The sequence below is a fragment of the Antennarius striatus genome, chromosome 7, assembly GCF_040054535.1.
Source record: "Antennarius striatus isolate MH-2024 chromosome 7, ASM4005453v1, whole genome shotgun sequence".
In the NCBI taxonomy this organism is placed as follows: domain Eukaryota; kingdom Metazoa; phylum Chordata; class Actinopteri; order Lophiiformes; family Antennariidae; genus Antennarius; species Antennarius striatus.
In genome coordinates, this window is record NC_090782.1 from 6,650,297 (window position 1) to 6,669,746 (window position 19,450).

A 19,450-nucleotide genomic window follows, 5' to 3' on the forward strand; every position below is an offset into this window, starting at 1 on the left:
CTTGTTTACACATCGGTAGGTGTCTGGTTGAAAGGTCTCTTTCAGTTGTTGGGGCGGTGCTGGTCTTTTGTTGTCTATCGGTTGCCCACGCTCTCTGCCCCCCCTCTCACTCACCCAGCATCCACTCATCCTCCCATCCTCCAGCTACAGCTACACACGCTTTCATCTACCCTCAAAAGATGAGAAAGAATGGTGGATGTGTGTGTCCCCTGTTTTTGCCTCGTCTCTAGTGTACATGTATACATGAGTGCACTTACAGTTGCACATATGTTATATATTGATCTACACAATACATGTGCAACAAACAAATGTGTTTATTTCATATCAGCAATCTGACATTTCATCAAATGTGTTATCAATCTGTCTGTAACATTTTGACCATGTTCATGTTAGGAGTCTGAACACAGAGTGCAAAACGCATTACGTAGAAATAAACGGACAAACTGTCACGGTGTTCTCCTGACAGACATTAGAATGCTAACAACCACAGCATCAGCTGCAGCGCCCGGGTTGATAAAGGTCACGACCCTACGGGGAGACATGTCAGTCAGAACGTTTATCCTGGAAGTCTCTGATTACAAGGCGATGGTGAATTTTTACAAGGCTCCAGATGTTAGTGGATGCAGTAATTAATTACCCAATATCACACTCAGACCTAATCGATCGAACTGATGAATCAATATTGTCTAATAGTTTGTGTTCAAATTATTAGTAAAATAATAGAATCTATTGATGATTGATGAAACACCAAACTGTTTCTTGCTTCTCGGACTGTTTTTTTAAGATATTAGCTTGTGTGTGTGCTTGTGATGGAAATTTTACATTATTTTCTGAAGTTCAACAACATAATATTTGAACTTCAATAAGTTTAGATTGACAATTGCAAACGATGATGAAATACTAAAATGAAAAGAGATATGTGGGGTTGTTTTTTTCCCATCTGGTGACTTGAGAAATCAATGTAATTCTTTGTAAAGGATTTCTCAGATACAAACACAACATAATGGAGTTCTGTGCTCTGACATCTAGCCGTATCCATGGTAATACAATGAGAAGCCCATTACTAGGCCAATGTATTCGATGTATTCTACACACTTATAGCACATGAAGATCTTCACCAGGAATCACACAGGAGAGGCTCCTTCATGGTCTGGACAGATTATAGAGGTGTGTGGTTCCACACTGTAACTCCACAAAGTAAAGCAGGTATGCTGTGGCTGTACAGCATGAACTTGAAGTTGTGTTGTTGTTTGTTTACTGTCTTCTCCCAGCTGACGTCTTGTTTGTCAGTTGTTCTAGTTTTGGCATCTGTCTATCTCCTGCTGGCTGTGAAACCAAAGTCCTGTCGGCTGTACTCTGCCCTCTTTAGCCTGCCAGCCAACACAGGACCTTTGCACTGGTAGCACTCCTGTTGATACCTGGGAAAGAATGTTAAGGCTTCTCTGCAGGAAGCTTCGCAGGCAGACTAGATGGATGAATCGTTATGCAGGACATGTCTGATGAGGAGGCTAATATAATTCAGGGTGAACTTCCCCCTCAGATAAAGGTGCTTATTGCTTGAAACATGTTTTCCTGAAGCTCCATTCAGGCAAAGTCTGTTGGATTACATTATTTCTTTTAGTTTCCAGATTGTGACACAAGCTAAATGTTGTATGTGCATACACAGGCAAGGTGTGAGTGTTAATGTGATTCAAATATTTAGCTTTAATGTGTCCCTCAAACTCATTTTCATAATTGTTGGTAACTAGAAGAGTCTGCAGAGAACTGCTGTTTAAAATGTACTGACAAAAGCTCAGAGCTATACACTCAATTGAAGCCTCTGAATAACTCTATCTATCTGTCTGTCTGTCTGTCCGGTATAAAAATGTGTAAAAAAAAAAACCAAGAAAAAACAAGAAATGTTCTATATGTGCAATTAATCAAGTGTAATTACATATTTTAATTCTTGAAAGATGTCTCGCTTTAGGAGTAAATTCATAAAGGTCCCATGTTGGACAGCCAGCAGCAAGGTTGATACCTGTAGATCCGTCACGGCCTCTGCTGCCACATCCATCACCATAAAGGTGTTTGTGTTGAGCGCAGCTGCGCTTTGTGGCGTTTTAGGGCCCTTAAAGGACAGTTGAAGCTTGCTTTAATGAAATAGCCATCAGTTAGGCTGGGGCTCCTGCCCGCCACCAGGGCCTCCTCTATACATCCATCATCTGCTTGGGGGGGCTGCTCAGCTTGCCGAGAGGACCACTGCCAGAGGACTGTGGTACAGGTGTGTGTCCACCAAGTGGGCTGCTTTGGGGGGAAGGTCTTCAGTCCTGCTGGAGGGGTCACTGCCGCTAAGAGGAACTGGTGTCTGGAACGAGGGTTAACCTGTTTTGTTGCAATCGGGATTTAAGGAACAAAAACAAAAGGGGAGAGATAGGGGATTTATGGAAAGAGTCAGTGGGGGGTTGGAAGACGGTAGGGCGGGGGTGACAGGAAGAGGTTGTCGTGGTCCAGAGGGGTTTGAGAGACACAAAGAGCTGCCATTCCCAGAGGACCCTCCTCCATCAGCCCAACCTGCTCTTATTACTGGCCTGATTAATCTTAGCCGCCAGTGAATAGTGTAGCTATAATATATGATGCCTCTCTCCTCTGGAAAGCACACACATGAGGAAACACTCACGCAAGATATTCTAGGATGTGTTTGATCACACCTCTGCAGTTTTGCACGTATTACTTCCATAGAAACAGACATAAAGTGTATTATTGTGTTTATTCTCATTCAGCTATTTACATCTAAGGTTTATTTGGTTCATTTGTTTGTTGTGTGGTCTGTTTATTTCTCTGATATAAGCTCATTTTGAAGGTGCTTCTTCCCTCCCTGTGATATTCTTAAAACAGAGAGATTTGAGGCCAAATCTGAGGGAGAGGAGTTTTTTTTATAGACACTCCCTGTGGGTCTTTCAATAAAAAGGGTTTTCATGTTCATGTTTCATACTCTGTCAATAAGTGCCTTTAGTGTTGACTCCACTGTGTGTCTGTGTAAAAGGTTAGAATGTCGTTGACTTACTGTGGGAGTTTAGAAAGAAGACGTTCGTCCTCATTCAGCTGTTTGAGATGCTTCTGAGCAAGGCGTGTCATTGCTGTGATTAGAACGAACACATATTGATCCATCATAAACCCACAGCATAGATGCTCACTCTTCCATGTCTTTAGTAATGCTGCCAGCTGTGCTCTGTCTTAACTCAGGTTTTAGTTCTTTTTTAATTTTAATATGATGCAAAGCTGATTTTTCCAACTTATGTAACTATAAAAAAATCTAATCTTTGCAAATAAGATTGGAGTCACTTACATATGGGGGTTCTTGTTCCGTTTGTATCAGTGCAGCAACGCAAAAGAACCAGAGATGAGAGTGATGAAAACATGTATAGAGACTGCAAGCTGTTCCCATGTTGTGCATACATTTGTAACTTGGGTATCCATTTTGGTGTGAATACCATGATTTCTCTTACGAAAGATGACTATTTTTTGGGTTGCTGGTGAATTATGCAAAAAAAAAAAAGTGCATTTACCCCCATTTAGGAGATGAAATACATCCACATTAGATACAGATCACTTTTAATTATGAATGTGAATGTAAGGTTAAAAAAAAATCCGATTTGTGTAGGAATCAGACTGTTAACAGTGAGGCTTGCTGTGAACGTAGCCTCAAACCCTCTTCTCGGATGCCTTTAGGACATACAGGCACCTAAATTGGTGTTCTGGAAAACTATTCCTGCAACATTACTGTTTTGTCATTTGTCAAGGACTGGTGCTTTTTTCAGTCTCATTTCACAGTCAGTTGGTATGTACTGCTCTTTTCCTCTGCTCAGTGAGCTGTGCACCCAGCATAATCAGAGATCAGAGTATTGATTTCCAGGCACGCAGAAAAAGGGCTGTTGCTTGCTTTGCAATACAAAAGTACTGAATAGGCCTACTCAACACCTATTGATTATTTTATGCTGACCGCTTCCTTCTGGTGTGTGTTTGTGTGTGTGTGTTCTGTTCAACATATCATGTTTGATGTCTGTGTGTGCTTTCTGCGTGTGTGTTTTCCTTTGTCGCTGTCCTGGAACATTTGTCTCAGTGCATAAATAAATTGGGAATAAATTAGTGGAAGTGAGGCTGCATCTGATCAAATAATCAACACAAATGCATTCAATCACAGTGCTATCATAAAGACATTTAGACATCGAGGCGTACTACACACACACGCACACACACACACACACACACACACACAAATTTTAGAGAACACCTGCTCATGTTCATTCATGTACAGAGTCACATAGTGATTTGAAAGCAATTGGCTGCAGCAGAGAGGCCAACTCCCAGAGTTGGTTGCTAATGGCTACAGGATCCAGGGGAGCGGAGAGAGATGTCGATAATGACAATGTCACTCCCAGCCAACCAGCTCTCAAAAATGGGACAAGACGCGCACAGAAACTCACACACACACACACACACACACACACACACACACACACACACACACACACACACACACACACACACACACACACACACACACACACACACACACACACACACACACATATAGTTGTTCATATCTAGGGATGCATGTATAGCACACTCACCTATAGCTACTGAAATGGAAGAACAACTTTCATGCAGGTGGAGTTCGGTTATTCCAGCCATCAAGAGGCCATTTTATTCCTTCTGAAGTTTTTGCTTCATGACTTATGTTTACATAAAGACTTTTTTATATAGTTTGAACTATAATCTACAGATTTTATAAAGATTTAAATAATAATAATAATAATAATAATAATAATAATAATTAAGATTAACTAGCATTTACATGTGTTGCTTTTGGTGAACTGTGCCTCTTCACTGGGGCACCTGCAGTAAATCCCTTTAGCTTATATTCATACTGCTGTTATCTCTTACGGTGGGTCTTCCTTTTTTATCAAGCCTTCTTTGGTTGTCCAGTGTATTATGAGTGCTTCAGATGTCAGCAGACAGTTAATTTCCTTGTTTCATTCATCAGCCTTGTCATCATCAGAGTGAAGTGTTTTCAGGGGGCACAACAAATTGCTAGGCAGAAGGTATCAGCCCTCGTTCACAACAATCCTTTCTTTTTCAGAAATCTCAAACAACAATTTAAGTATTACTGCAACCCTTATTTTGTAATGTTTTTTATTTAGCCTGACCAGCATCTTATGACATGCTGTTTTAATAAGTGTAACAACAGTACATGGAGCTGAGGTAGATGATGTAAGATCATGCAAAAAAATTTCTGAACATGTTACATTCAGCAAGTTTAAATTCTATTTTCTTTTGTTTCTACTGTGATTTGGCTTTGATTCTGCTCTTTTGACTTGGTGCTGAAAGTTCAGGTGGAATGAGAAATGATTTCTGTCATTAACATGTGGCGCTTCAATGACTCACTCTGACAGTACGTTATAGGGACATGTTGTCCACTGCAGCTGCAGACAGGACACTGATGACTGTCTCTGTAGACTCACAGAACAGACGTGGCTTTGATTATTATGAATCCAGTGAGTCTAGGATGCTGATCTTATACAGTACCTTCCATTTGGTTGCATATGTATGGAATAGACAAGTTCACTGAAGAGGAAAGATGGAGGTGGGGGTGGGGGGGGGGCGGAGAGACAGCAGAAGAAGTAAGTGTAATATCTGAGTCAGTAATGGTCAAGAAAGAAGAGATCAGGTTAAAAACAGTCGGAGCCTTTTTCCTTTTTGATGATCTCTTTTCTCCGGACTAGATAATGATTAATGTTATGTTTGCACAATGCTTAGAGCGGAACATAAGCCTTACTGTTATCTTAATGAACCATGACCATGTAAACCAGCCCTGACTAATGGGGTGAAGCTGCTATTTGGCAATCCTGAGAGGAAATTGAAGCCTGTCCTGCATGTGTTCACTGTCAGGCCATCCTACACAACTCTGTCAGATGTTCTCTGCTGATCCTCCACGACCAGATGGTGTGAAGCTGCAGAGCAAAATAAGTCTTAAGACTCTTAAGAGAATGAATGGCTACATGCAGAAGGTGGGGTACACACAGGACAAGATGCCAGCTCATCGCGGGGCACCTCAACAACAATTGGAATAAAATATTTAATACAATATACATGTATGCAACAATGTCAATACAGTATAAAACCATACAAGGAGTAGAAACTCCTGCATAGAGAAACCTACATACAGAGAAGTGTTCTCACACACAAGCAGGCAATTCCTGAGGCCCCAGGAATGGTGCTATGAATTCACACCATGCAGTTAAGACTAATGCCCTTCAACGCTCACTGGACAATTAACCTTCCTCTTGTCGCCCTTATTTTTCCTACTCCTCTTTCTCTGGCATTCCTCATCTCTTCTCTTCCCTCCCCTTCCTGTTGCACGCTTCTGATTTCTTAATTGGTTTTTGTTTCAAATGAATATTATTTTTCCAACTCAGTTAGAGTCATTGCAGGCTAATAGATATGCAATTAAGTGCGTGTGTGTGTGTATGTATGTGTGTGTGTGTGTGTGTGTGTGTGCGTGTGGGCATGTTCTCGTCTGTGTTCTTATCTGCATGAACAGATCGTAAACCACTGGAGTCAAAAACATTACATGTGTGTGAACTGTGGAGACAGATGAAGACCATCTTAAAAAAGAACGCTGTTGTTCATCCCCCAACCTCGTCGTCTAAAGGATTAGGGGGATGACAAACTATTTGAATTTAAGTTTAGATTTACTAAATATTACACGCTTTTGTTTTTAAAATATCGATAGTAATAATAGTAAAATAAAGGATGTTGCTTAACTGCCTGCATTTTGAGTCAGTCATCTTACATTCGAGGGGCTGTTCTGATTGAAAGAACCTCCATGAAGTCAGAAGTGTTGTTTCAAGATTAGATTTGCGTTAATTAATGTTTGATAAGAGATGTGTGCGGTGTGTGAGTTTGCATACTGAGACAGAGATACCCCATCTACACTCTTTATTGGACTGCTGCCTCAGGAATAAAGTCTGCATTATCTGAGTGCTGAAATGTGAAACCGGCAATAAATATCACATTGAAATGTTGATGTTGAAATGACTTGCAAGGAGATAGAGTATAATATCACACCTTCAGATAAAAATGTAGTTTTTTCAGACCCGAAGTTAGGCCTGATACGTGCATGCTATCCGCTTTTCAGACTTTATTGACAGACGCTTTTTTTAAAAAAATATTCTGAATCTCAAAGGGCTACAGATGTCTGAGATGGGATTGAAAATGAAGTGACATTTGAGCCAATGTAATGAAAATGACAGATTTTAATTTGCCATGTTGGGTACTTGCTTTTCTTCTTTGTTCTCATTCTACCTTTAACGAGATGCAGGGAGTCGGACAGACGTTCAGAGAATCTCTCAGGTCCTCTGGCCTGTGTTGCTCTGGCAGGACAGAGATATCTGGACCAAACTCTGACTTTTAGAGATAACACTTCACAGCAGCAGCTTAGTAAAATACGAAGAGGCAGGAAAGAAGGTCTGGCAGAAATACTGCCCTCTGAAGAATAGAGAGGAGGAGTAATTAACTTTACCGTCAGCAACCTGGTCAATACTGCTTTCTGTGGGCTTCCTGTTGGTCCGGGCAGAAGAATCTGTGGCTTACCTCTTCTTTTTTTATTCCATTTTCACATCCTCTAACTTCTTTCCCTGTCTTTGTTGTTCTCCTCTAATGTCGTCTAAGCTTTTTGACTTCTACATTTATTCACTAAAATGTTTATCTGTGGTGTGCTGATCTAAATGAATGCCTCTGGTTAAGGAAACTATCTGGGCTGAATATAAATGAGCAGATAAAAAGTTCTTACAAGCATTCTGAAGCAATTTCACAGCGATCTGCTCGTCCACAAACCCTGTCTGCGTTCTTTGTGTGTTTATATAACATACCACTATTGGCAAAACAGTTAGCCTGTTTAAAGAAAAACATAGGCACGACCCAGTTCACGTGGTTCTCAGAAACTTAGAAACTTTACCTATTAGTGTGATTCCATCAGCCTGCTGTCCAAACATGTACGTCTCATTCAACTGGAATTGTAGTTAAATGTTAAATGAAAAGGTTTTCATGTCAGGTAGAAGTCATTTTAACCATAATGTACTTGTCCAAATTGGGATTTGCTTGAAAGAAGAAAAAAAAAGTTTTTTTTCCCAAATCAATTAAACATTAAAGTAATTTTGAAGAATCAAACACATTAAATATTCTCTGGTCTACTCCGATCACCTCCTGCTCCATGTTTCCTGAGTGACGGTTTAAGGTCATAAATTTTTAAGCACCTCCTCTCTGATAAATTGTATTATGTTGTTGTTTAACAGCATTACTGTCTGTGGGAATTGTTTGCATTGTAGAAATGTATTGTAACCAGGAGCAAAACTAAACATTTGGATGGTATATTCTTCATTGTTAAAATCATTAGTTTATTATATAACATAATGTCTCTTTGCTGTCCATACCATGTTTGAGTCTTGCATGTCTTGTGTTTGGTTCCAGGGTCTTCTCACACCCCATCTGGCCTCTTGTTTTATGCTCTCTCCCTCCCTCTCTCTCTCTGTCTCTCTCCCTCTCTGTCTCACACACACACACACACACACACACACACACACACACACACACACACACAGACACACACAGCAGTCGTATTAACACTTGTCTGAATGTGTTGAACGTGTGCTTCTGTCTAGTTGTGTGGTTTTCACAACTCTTGGCCAGTCTGGTGTGTTTTGTGGAGCTGCTTAGTTTGCAGTCTGGCAGTATAAATAGTACACAAAAGATCGGAGCTGCAGTGGTTCCCCATCCTACCTCCACTCCTTCCTGCCTGGAAGTCTAGCCCAGTGAGTGTGCATTCTTAATGCTCCCCTGGCCTCGATGAGACAGATGATTGGTAGAATTAATTGTGGCTAGAGGGCTAAGGGGGAATAAGTGGAAGGAAAAAAGGCGAGATGCATGGAGGGGGGGTAATTGGGGTGGTTTTAGTGTTATGTTTCTTTCCTTATAGCCTGGGATAAGAGGATGTTGAAGTACCTTTTATGCACTGACTCTATTTGTCTCTAGACTAATATTTTTCTACAGTTAACTAAATCCTATTTTCTTTTATGGTTCAGTTTGTCCTCTTCGTTTGTGATTTACACCGATGTGCCTTAGGGTGAAGAGATAAGCGAGGAGAATACAATGACAATCATAATGTAATGGCCTTCTCGGCTCCCCTGACAGTAATGCCATTTAGAACATAGTTTATATCCCTCACTGAGGTGTCATCAAATGAGATAAATGGACCTTAAAAATAGGGACATAGAATGTCGATGTGCCTCTGAGTGTGCAGTTTCTACGTATTTTAGGGAGTCATGTTCTCTCCTGTCTTTCCAGGCTTCACTGTAATAGCAAATTATATCCTAGTTCCTAAACCATTCACTTCTTTTCAGTGCCTTTTCTCCATTCTTGTCTTTCCCAGCTTGTAATTTCAATATCTTGCACCAAATAAAAGTGGATTCTAACAAAAAGAAAATAAAAATCGAATATATATTTTACATCACCTGTTTTGAAACAGAGGTGGTTCAGAGCTTTGAAGGATAAAAACTGACATGTGTGTGTTTGTGCTGGTTGCTGTTCCTCTCAGTGTCAGCAGATTGGAGGGTCTCCATGAAGGATTTATGATGTAGTTTTATGGGGTCTTGTCATAGAATCCCTGTATGGGAATATAAGAAGTTGGGGGTGGGGTGTGTGTGTGTGTGTGAAGGTTTTCAGGGGGTTAGATAGTTGGGTTCTGGGGAAGCTAACTCATCATTTATTCATACAATCTACAGAAGAAGGGGTTAGTAGAGAGAGGGGGCTGTCTTCTACCAGCTGCCCTGGGAATACTCTAGGTCAAGAGTTGTTTTTTTTCTGGCTGCCAGCGCTATTCTTTGTCTGAAAAAAGTGAAGTAAATGAATCCACACACTCTGCTGCTGTGGAAGTCGTTGGAAACAAAGACATTTCATTTGTTGTGTGAAAATGTTAAACAGGTCGACCAGATAATGACCATCAATAGGACATTATACAAACTATAATAAAGGATGCAACAGCAGTGGTGGGGATGAACATCATGGAGACAGACATACAATTAAAGTTGCTTTGTACCTTAGATCATTTCTATTATTTAAAATGTATTTTCATTACGTTAGACTTTTACTCTGATGGTGTTTTTACAAAATTAATGTGTTTTTCTTCCTGCTGGCTTGATGGCAAAATTATTGCCATCAAACCAGCCTGCAGTGATTTTTATTTTTAACTAGTTTGATGGTGAGAAAATAAAATACAGGCCTTTGCCAATATGTTTGGCACAAACTTTATGGATGTAATTTACATTTTTTAAATGTTCCTAAACCTATTAAACCCACATATTGATCTTTCTGTAGCTTTAGAAAATTAGATCCTAAATATATGTCGTAAATTTGTTGCCTTCAGCAGAATATATCCTCTTTTAGGTGTTAATCCTAGCTAGCTAGTTATTTTTCTGCACTGAATGGTCACTTCTATTACATTTAATGCATGTCCTACAAAATACTGTAAAAACAGCTCCTTGTAGGCAAGAGGCATCGTCCCTTCCTAGATAACTGTATTTAACTGGAGCTTCACTAATGTTTACATCCAAATGATAATTTTAAGTATTTAGGATGTTTTATATTTCAAATTATCTACAAAATCTTTATTGTGAGTCTGATGGGTTGTCATCTTGTCCATAGTATAACTAGAGTTTCACACTCTTTTGCTGCAGCTATCCTCTGTGTAACTTTACAAACCTACCTCGAACACAGTTGGATTCCAGACAGCCAAATCTATTACTGGCCACATAGACTTGTGATAATGAGAATCCATACTGTGTTGAAGGAGAAGCTGTCAGATTCTTCATCAACGCAAACTCCACAAGTTGAATACACAATAAATGACTTTGTAGTTGCATAATTTCGAGATTGGTTTTCGGAGGACGCAGGTGATGAGGTGAGACAGTGTAATTATGAGATGCCCGTGTGTTCATGCTGTTTTAGGGTGAAGCATGACATGGGATGTGGTGGCATTGACTCAGCTGCTGCGGAGATGTAAGCAGGGTAGTGGAACTGTATGAAAACTGTTGATAGGGATGAACTGTCTCTGGTCTTTGTTCTCACCCTTCACAAAGGTATACTGTACATCTGGTAGAAAATGTGTACAAGTGTACACGTGTGTGGGAGGAGGAATTTTAGAAAATACAAAATACAAACATTGTTTGATAAGTAATTGATACGTAATTTTTCAACATCATACAGTAAATGTCATTGACATTTTTCTTTTAATCATCAGAAGTTAACAGGCTTTATGTTTTTTGTAAAGTTTGGGCTTTGTGTTTCTTTTTTAGTTTACAATAATTGTTGGGCATCTGCTCCGCGGTGCACTGGCGTGGCACCAGGAGTTTCCCCCAACTCACGCCCTAAGCCCTAAGCCAGCTCCAGATAAAGCAGTTAGAAGATGAATGAATGATGAATGAATGAATGAATGAATGAATGTTGGACATCTTGATCCATTATGAAGTTAGTGTTAAATAGGACGTGAGACAGCTTGCTGCTTCCTCTTCATCCTTAACCTCCTCTACTCCATGAGTCTGTCCTTCAGTGCTTTTTCATGCAGAGGATTCTTTATCAGTCTAACCTTTTACTATGCATTACATTATAGCTGCTGGCCTGCAGGTCTAAATGAGCATGTTGGACCATTAGTCATTCTGTCGTGGAGCCATGACTGGCCAGGTTTTCAGTCATTCTGATAAGTCGCTGGAGAACTGTTAGGTCAGCGGTTTGAACATTCATTCCTCTACCCAGACAGTCACCCGTCCATCCATCCATCCATCCATCCATCCATCCATTCATCCATTCATCCATCCTCCATCCGTCTGTAGCAGTCAGTCATTCAGCCGTTCAGTCAGGTTCGGGATTGAGAGCTAAAAAATGAAATTACATTCAAGTCCAAGACAGATTACAACCATCTGCTTCCTTTAATCTCTCTTCGCCTCTCTTTATTTCTCTCTCTCTCTCTCTCTTTCTCTCTCTCTCTCTCTCTCTCTCTCTCTCTCTCTCTCTCTCTCTCTCTCTCTCTCTCTCTCTCTCTCTCTCTCTCTCTCTCTCTCTCTCTCTCTCTCTCTCTCTCTCTCTCTCTCTCTTTATCTCTCTCTCCCTCTCCCATTCTCTTTTCGTTTGTTCATCTACATTTTTCCACTTCAGTTAGTTTCCCCTTCTTCCTTGTTTTTTCCTCTGTTCTTTCTCTTTCTTTGGGTGTGTTTGGGGCTTAATGCACAACTGGCCTTTTCAGCCAGAGTAATATCTCAATATCTCAGTCAAATATATACTTTAATGGTATTTTTAATCTCCTTCATCTTACAGCTGAATCTGTAGCACCATTAATGTAGTACAAGAACTGATTTTCTTGTTTGCAAGTTTTATAAAAAGTGGAAGTTTTGCTTGTTTATGTGGAAGTTTATGCTCCAATGCAGCCTCATTTTTAGGGATCCCTTCCTTACCTTAACAACTTGTTTTAGATGTGCGCTGTAGGATGTTTTCCTATTTAATGTTTCCAATGGTTTCTTCTTCAGGCCAGTCCCATGCCACTGGGAAAATGTTTTAAATTGGCTGTTAGAAGGTCTACTGGATTTTCACCATTAAGTCTATTAAGCAATACGTTGATGGAAAAAAAAAAATTGTCAACTATTTTCATATTGATTTCTTGTGTTTGTCATTTTTCACCCAAAAAATGTAATTATTTTCTAACTCCAGTCTCTAAAAATATTAAGCTTTTCTACTTTTTTTTTTTAATCTATCATAGTGAAATTAGAGGTTTTTGGTTTCAAGTATTCATCCTGTGTCTGACGTGTAAGTGAGTAGTTCTGCTTTGGACTTTTCATTGTTTTTACTTCCAGACCACTTTTAATTAAAGCACAACTAACAGCGGCGGCGGGTTCTCATTTATGTTCCTTTAGAAGCTGTCACACTTTAAAGCTGCTATCAAACATTTCTTTACAGTCTTGCTATAAGTGCAGGTAGATCTGAGGGAGCAGTGATGCCGACAGGCTGCTCCTGGAGGCATTTTCTCATTGCTGCATTTAATAGAAAGCTCATCTGTCTACAGCATGCAGACAAGGCTCCTTTAATATAATTGTTAACGTAAGAAGTGTTACCTTTATTGGATCAGGCTGTGTTTGGTTTACACAGATCATGAAAACACCAGAAACCATTTGCACCCCCCTTTTTATTTGTAAGCTATACCTTCACAAGTTCTTTATGTTTTAGTATGTGGACTGTATATACATGACTGTTTTCTTCATCAGTTTACTAAACACTACATTTGTCCTTTGCTCTGTTCTTCCTCCAGTCACCGATGAAGACACTGTTAAGAGGTACTACGCCAAGTTTGAGGAAAGATTTTTCCAGACCTGTGAAAAGGAACTCCTGAAAATCAACACGTTCTATTCAGGTAATTAAATACTTTACTATCTCCCCAGTTACTGACGTATCTTATATGAAATTAAAAATATTAAGATCGTTTATGATCAATTTTCGAATCATTTGAGTTGTATGGATAAGGATCTTTAGAATTTATTATTCATTCATTCATCTTCCAACCCGCTTAATCCGCTAACGCAGGTCACGGGGTAGCCAGTGCCTATCCTGGCAGTCTCAGGGCGTGAGGCGGGGGACACTCCGGGCACGACGCCAGTGTACCGCGGAGCCACATACAAACAATCATTCACACACTCACTCCTATGGTCAATTTGGGACCGGCCAATCAACCTGAAGCGCATGCTTTTGGAGGTGGGAGGAAGCCGGAGAACCCGGAGAGAACCCACGCAGACACGGGGAGAGCATGCGAACTCCGCACAGAGCGGGACTCGAACCCAGGTCCGCCGTGTTGTGAGGCAGCAGCGCTAACCACTGCGCCACCGTGCCGCCTAGAATTTATTAATCTTTACCAATACAAATTGATATCACTATTTGTTTTAACCAGGTATTTACGATTGGTTGAGCTCTGTAGTATTACGTCCTTCCTTATCTTTACTGAACCTAAATTATTCTTGCCTCGACAAGTTCACCTTAGTTGTATCATAAGATTGTGTTCAAAACATGATATAAAGACTGTTTATATATCATTTATCATCATTGTAGATGTTATATATGTACTGTGTACATTTTAAACTGTGTTGTTTATTTATTTGACATATCCCTCGTTATATTAGGCCTGCCTGTATTTATTTTAAGGAGCACGAGGGAATGTGTGTATGTGCCATGTAACATGAGACGGAAGCCATAATATATCCTGGTATTCTGGCAGCACAAGGTTGCCTTCTGGTTTTGAACTTGAGGACATGGGAAAGTCAATGGCATCCAAAGATGAGCACTGCCCCCTCTAGAGGCTCTATGAGGAACTACAGTTCAGCTGGATGCCAAGGTTGACTGGCAAGATTGCTCCAGCTCATGATGATGGGAAATAACTGGAAGATTGGTTGGCTGTAGGCAAACAAACAAGTTATAAATCATAGCACCGCTCTTTGTTAGATTTATTTACTCAGTCACCAAAAGGTTTTCACTCATGTATGCCTCTCCTCCAACAAACTTTTTTGTGCTTTATTATCTTGTTTACCATGATTTGTTATGTAATACTAACAAAAAGAAAAGTATATACTGATCAGTCATTCCATTTTAACCATGGATCAATGAACTGAATAACATTGATTATCTTGTTACAATGGCTCCCATGTGGGTGGGACATTTTGGTAGCATTAGAGCATTTTCCCCCAGAAGTTAGGAAAGTTAGGAAGCAGGAAAATGATAAATCTGTCTGATCCCACAGAGGGGCTACTGTAGAACAGAATGCTGACATTGTGGATGCTGGTTCTGATAGACACGTGTCAGTTGGATGCATATGGAGCTGCATTGCTGCTGACTGAGATACTCATACTGGTCCCCTTCCACCCCCAGAAGCATCCACAATGGGCAGTAGGATGCTTTGGGCAATGTCCTGCATGGAAATCCTGCTATTGATGTGGATGGTATTTTGACTTGTACCATCTAACTGAACACTGCAGCACAGTGAATACACCTCTCTATGGAAATGGTGTTCCCTGACTGCACTTGGCTTGGCCTCCAAATTATTAAGACCTCAATCCAGGGTCTGTAGGATGAGCTGGACAAACAGATCTGATTCGTGGAGGCTCTGCCTGTACTAATTTACAGGACTTAAAGGATCTGCTGCTACCGTCTTAGTTCCAGATATCATATCACTCCTTCAGAGGTCTTCAGGCTATGAGTCGATTGGCTAGGATTGACAGCAAAAAAGGGATCTACATGACATTGGTAATGTGGATATAAAGTTGTGGATTATAGATATATCTTATTTTGTTTGTTTTGCTATTTGTGTATCAGTCAGCCTTGAATATAAACAGGGTAAGAAATAAACGCGTATTTCATTTCTGCTCTCCTTTGTGCTGTATGTAATGTGTGTAGGTCTGCTGGCAGCAGGCTCACATCACATTAGTATTACAGTAAGTGACTCACTGCTGCCTCAGCACATCTGAGGTGTGGGGTCGGTTAAATGTCATGTATGAAAACATCAGCAACTTCATCCTGCTCACAGGCATCTTATTTATCCTCCACACAGGAGGACGGAGAAGAAATTGCAGTTGTGCCTGACAGGCGGCTTTATCTGATCCCAGGTTCTGTGTTTGTGTGGTGTGTTTGGAAAGGTGGTTAGTCTGAGGGAGGGAGGGAGAGAGAGAGAGACAAAGAGACAGAGAGAGGAAAGAGAATGCCTTATAACATACAGTAAGCCACCTCCTCCTTGTATCTCTCTCCCTCTGAAAGGGGTCTGTGACCTCTCAAAGCCGTTCTGCGGCGGTGCGCTGAAACCCACCCCGTTGGACAACACTGTCCTCTCCATGAACCGAAGACGTTTTTACAGATTTGATTTCAACAGACTATCCTTTAGCTATGTTTGTTCCTGAATGTTAAAGAAGAACAACAGGGACTTTAAACTATTTCCAGTACCAGTAAAGCCACCGTGCTGTAAACATAAACAGCAAACCTGTTTATTGAAATCTAGGTGTTGTCTCTTATGTCTCCTGCAGTTGGTTGTGTATGTGTGTGTGTGTGTGTGTGTTCTTTCTTCAGGGCTAAAGACATAGCATCTTGAACTTCTGAATGTTTCAAACCAAATCAGATTTGTTATAATTCATTATGTCCGATAAAACACATTTTTTGCGACTCCTGATCCGTGCATTAAGTGGCTTCTACACTAGTAGGAATGTACTGTAAATGTCATGACTTTGTGATAGGTGGTAAAATTAGTAGAAATAAAGTTCTTGTCTTGAGACTAACATGAATTAAAATCAAGAGCGAGAGAGTAAATTTTCTGTTTGAGTTTTATTAATTGAGTTCAAAACAAGAACGGTCTGCCAGTGGATCTAAAAAACAGATAGCATGTTACTAGATGAGACCAAGAGAAACGGACTCAATATTGTTTTATATCTAATGTGTTCTCCCACTTAGCCTAGATATGCAGTTTACAGATAACAGGACAGACATCATGGAGCCCATGGAATGGGGCCAGAGTACGGGGCTCATGTCAAGGTTTCATGTTAGAGGTGTCCAGCTGCAAAGTCTGCAGGCTTAAGGGAGGGTTTATATTAACTGATTACATGCTGTAAAGTGAAACCTACTGAAAAGCGAAGTAGTAGCGAAAATCTTCATTCACAAACTCACCAAACCGTCAGAATGAATGAAAAGTTGGTTTTCATTACAAAATGCCTCTTACCTTAATCTGTGTATGTGTGAGCTTCAGGGCTATCCATTGGTAAATGAACTGATAGAAAGTCACTTCTATTTGGTGTGTGTGCTAAGAAATACATGGGCTATGTTGCTCAATAACTCAACTTTATATAAAGACATTGCTAAATCAATAGAATGGAGGGTTTGTTTTTTTTATGAAAGCTCCTAGAGAAATACAGGCTGCTGCCCAGGCAGTGGAATCCTTCAGTCCTCTCCCTCTCTGGGTATCGTAGCCCATCTGTGACCCAGATAATCGGCTCCATCATTTACATTTCAGGGCAGCGTAGTAGTCTCTATGCTTCTGCTTTTTTGACCAGACAGTAGGAGACAAAGGAGACTTGGTGGTTTTGTGGTCATAGTTTTGGTCACTGGTTTCAGAGTGAAGCTACTCGGTGACAAGAGGCCTGCCGCTTAGAATTTAATTCTTCATATTAGGTCAGAATACATTAAATAAAAAACAATTAATGCTGACAACAGAAGGGACAGTGAAAGCAGTTGTTAAAAGTAGAAGACTTAAATTGCTGTGTATAGTTGCCATATACATTATAACATATATGCGTTACAGGCTTACTTCTTTTGTTGTGTTGCCCAATTTAGAAAAGCTTGCTGAAGCCCAGAGACGTTCCGCCACGCTGCAGAATGAATTGCAGTCTTCACTGGACGCGCAGCGGGAGAGCAACGCTCCACCTGGCCTGCGAAAACGCAAGACCATGTTCCACTTGTCACAGGAGGAACGCTGCAAACACCACAACATCAAGGACCTAAAGCTGGCCTTCAGCGAGTTCTACCTCAGCCTCATTCTGCTGCAGAACTACCAGGTCTCACCATGAGCATCATACAGTACATCTCATACAAACACCTGCAGTCGACAACGTGTGCTTTATCTGTCCAATGAATAAACCTCGTCCACAGAACCTGAACTTCACTGGTTTCCGTAAAATTCTGAAGAAACATGACAAGATCCTGGATACTCCTCGTGGGGCCGACTGGCGTGTGGCTCACGTGGAGGTGGCTCCTTTCTACACCTGCAAGAAGATCACACAGCTCATCTCTGAGACGGAGGTGCACAGTCACTAACACGTGCATATTAACCTTTCTATAGAGATGTTGGTGGAGAAAACACATGCATGAAACTGAGCCGGTGTGTGTGTGTGTGTGTGTCTCTGTGTGTGTGCAGACCCTCGTCACCACGGAGCTGGAGGGCGGGGATCGTCAGAGGGCCATGAAGAGGTTGAGAGTTCCTCCACTGGGTGCAGCTCAGGTCAGGAGTCCATTTACTTCGTTGGTGCCTCTTAAGATGTTGGATTTATAACATCTTTATCAAACTAATAACCTATTTCAACCTGATTTTGGAGCTTCAAATGATCAGATTATTGAGTTTTGAGTGGCAGGAGGGACAAGCAAAAATAGGTAAATTAGAAAAGAAATAGAAAAACAAAATCTGTGTTCAGTTTTAGTATAGTCCAGTCATCTTTCAAAAATAACATCTTTACCTTAAAGTTTATTTATATTTAAATAAGTTCAATTTTCCCTTAGACTGTTCTAGTAACAAATAATATCTTTGCATTTTCTAGCTGTAATGATGGTCTTAATGTAATGTAATGTTTTACTGGCGGTGAATTAAGATTAAAAACAAAAGGTGAGAAGTTTGTTATGAGAGAAACAGAAGATTGGAGGAGAGGAAGCGAAGAAACCATGAGAGCCTCCAGTATTGATTTTATAAGTGCTTTTCCACTGTTGAACAGACAGGATATCTTTTAGAAACAATCAAGATCGTGTCATTTTACCCTCTTATGTTATATCTACTGTTATTACTGCATTAATTAATTCCATGTCTGACTTGAAGTATGCTATGTGATTATTGATTTCTCAATTTCCCCTACCGGCTTATCTATAATAAATTTATTCCTGCCAACAAAGAAAGGAGTTAGCATGTGAATGTGTGCGGTGGTTAGATGTTCTTTATAATACTGTTGTCACTAGTTTTATTTCTATTTTCCTCTCTGCCGGCTCAGCCTGCTTTGGCCTGGACAACCTTTCGTGTCGGTCTGTACTGCGGCTTCTTTATCATCCTCGCCATCTCCTTTGTTCTCACCGGTAAGTAACATCAAAATCTAAATTCATGCCTTTTTTTTTTGCCTGTCTTTGTAATAAACGGCAGTTCTGCTAGATGTTCTTTGAATAATGTAGAGCATTACAGGTCTGACACTGACGTATTCTTACCACAACATTCTCCACGGGTTACCAGGTGCTGTATTCATTCGCTTTGAGAACATTTGGCCACTGGTGCGGATCTATCGGGGCGGTTTCCTCTTGATCCAGTTCATATTCCTGCTGGGCATCAACACGTATGGATGGAGACAGGCCGGGGTCAACCATGTCCTCATCTTCGAGATCAATCCCCGAAGCAACCTGTCACACCAACACCTGTTTGAGGTCAGCCTGAAATGAGTGGGAAAAAAAATGTCTTTTTGTGAAACTCGCATCAAGACCAACTTTTTTTTTTTTTTTCCTTAAAAGGGGTTATCGTGTATTTTAAATATGATTTTTAAATTATTGATTTTGTTAAATGCTTCATTCAACATGAATAAATAGATTATGGTTTTAAGTAATG

General features: G+C 40.4%; 1 protein-coding gene across 1 annotated transcript in view; it reads left to right on the forward strand.

The window, feature by feature from the left end:
• xpr1a (xenotropic and polytropic retrovirus receptor 1a) overlaps nucleotides 1-19,450 on the forward strand; it is a 56,885-nt gene that overhangs the window by 23,889 nt on the left and 13,546 nt on the right. The window contains exons 3-8 of the mRNA XM_068319040.1: nucleotides 13,388-13,489; nucleotides 17,434-17,654; nucleotides 17,749-17,898; nucleotides 18,014-18,097; nucleotides 18,852-18,933; nucleotides 19,085-19,272. Of these exons, the coding sequence (XP_068175141.1) occupies nucleotides 13,388-13,489; nucleotides 17,434-17,654; nucleotides 17,749-17,898; nucleotides 18,014-18,097; nucleotides 18,852-18,933; nucleotides 19,085-19,272 (827 nt within the window). The remainder of the gene's footprint in view (nucleotides 1-13,387; nucleotides 13,490-17,433; nucleotides 17,655-17,748; nucleotides 17,899-18,013; nucleotides 18,098-18,851; nucleotides 18,934-19,084; nucleotides 19,273-19,450) is intronic.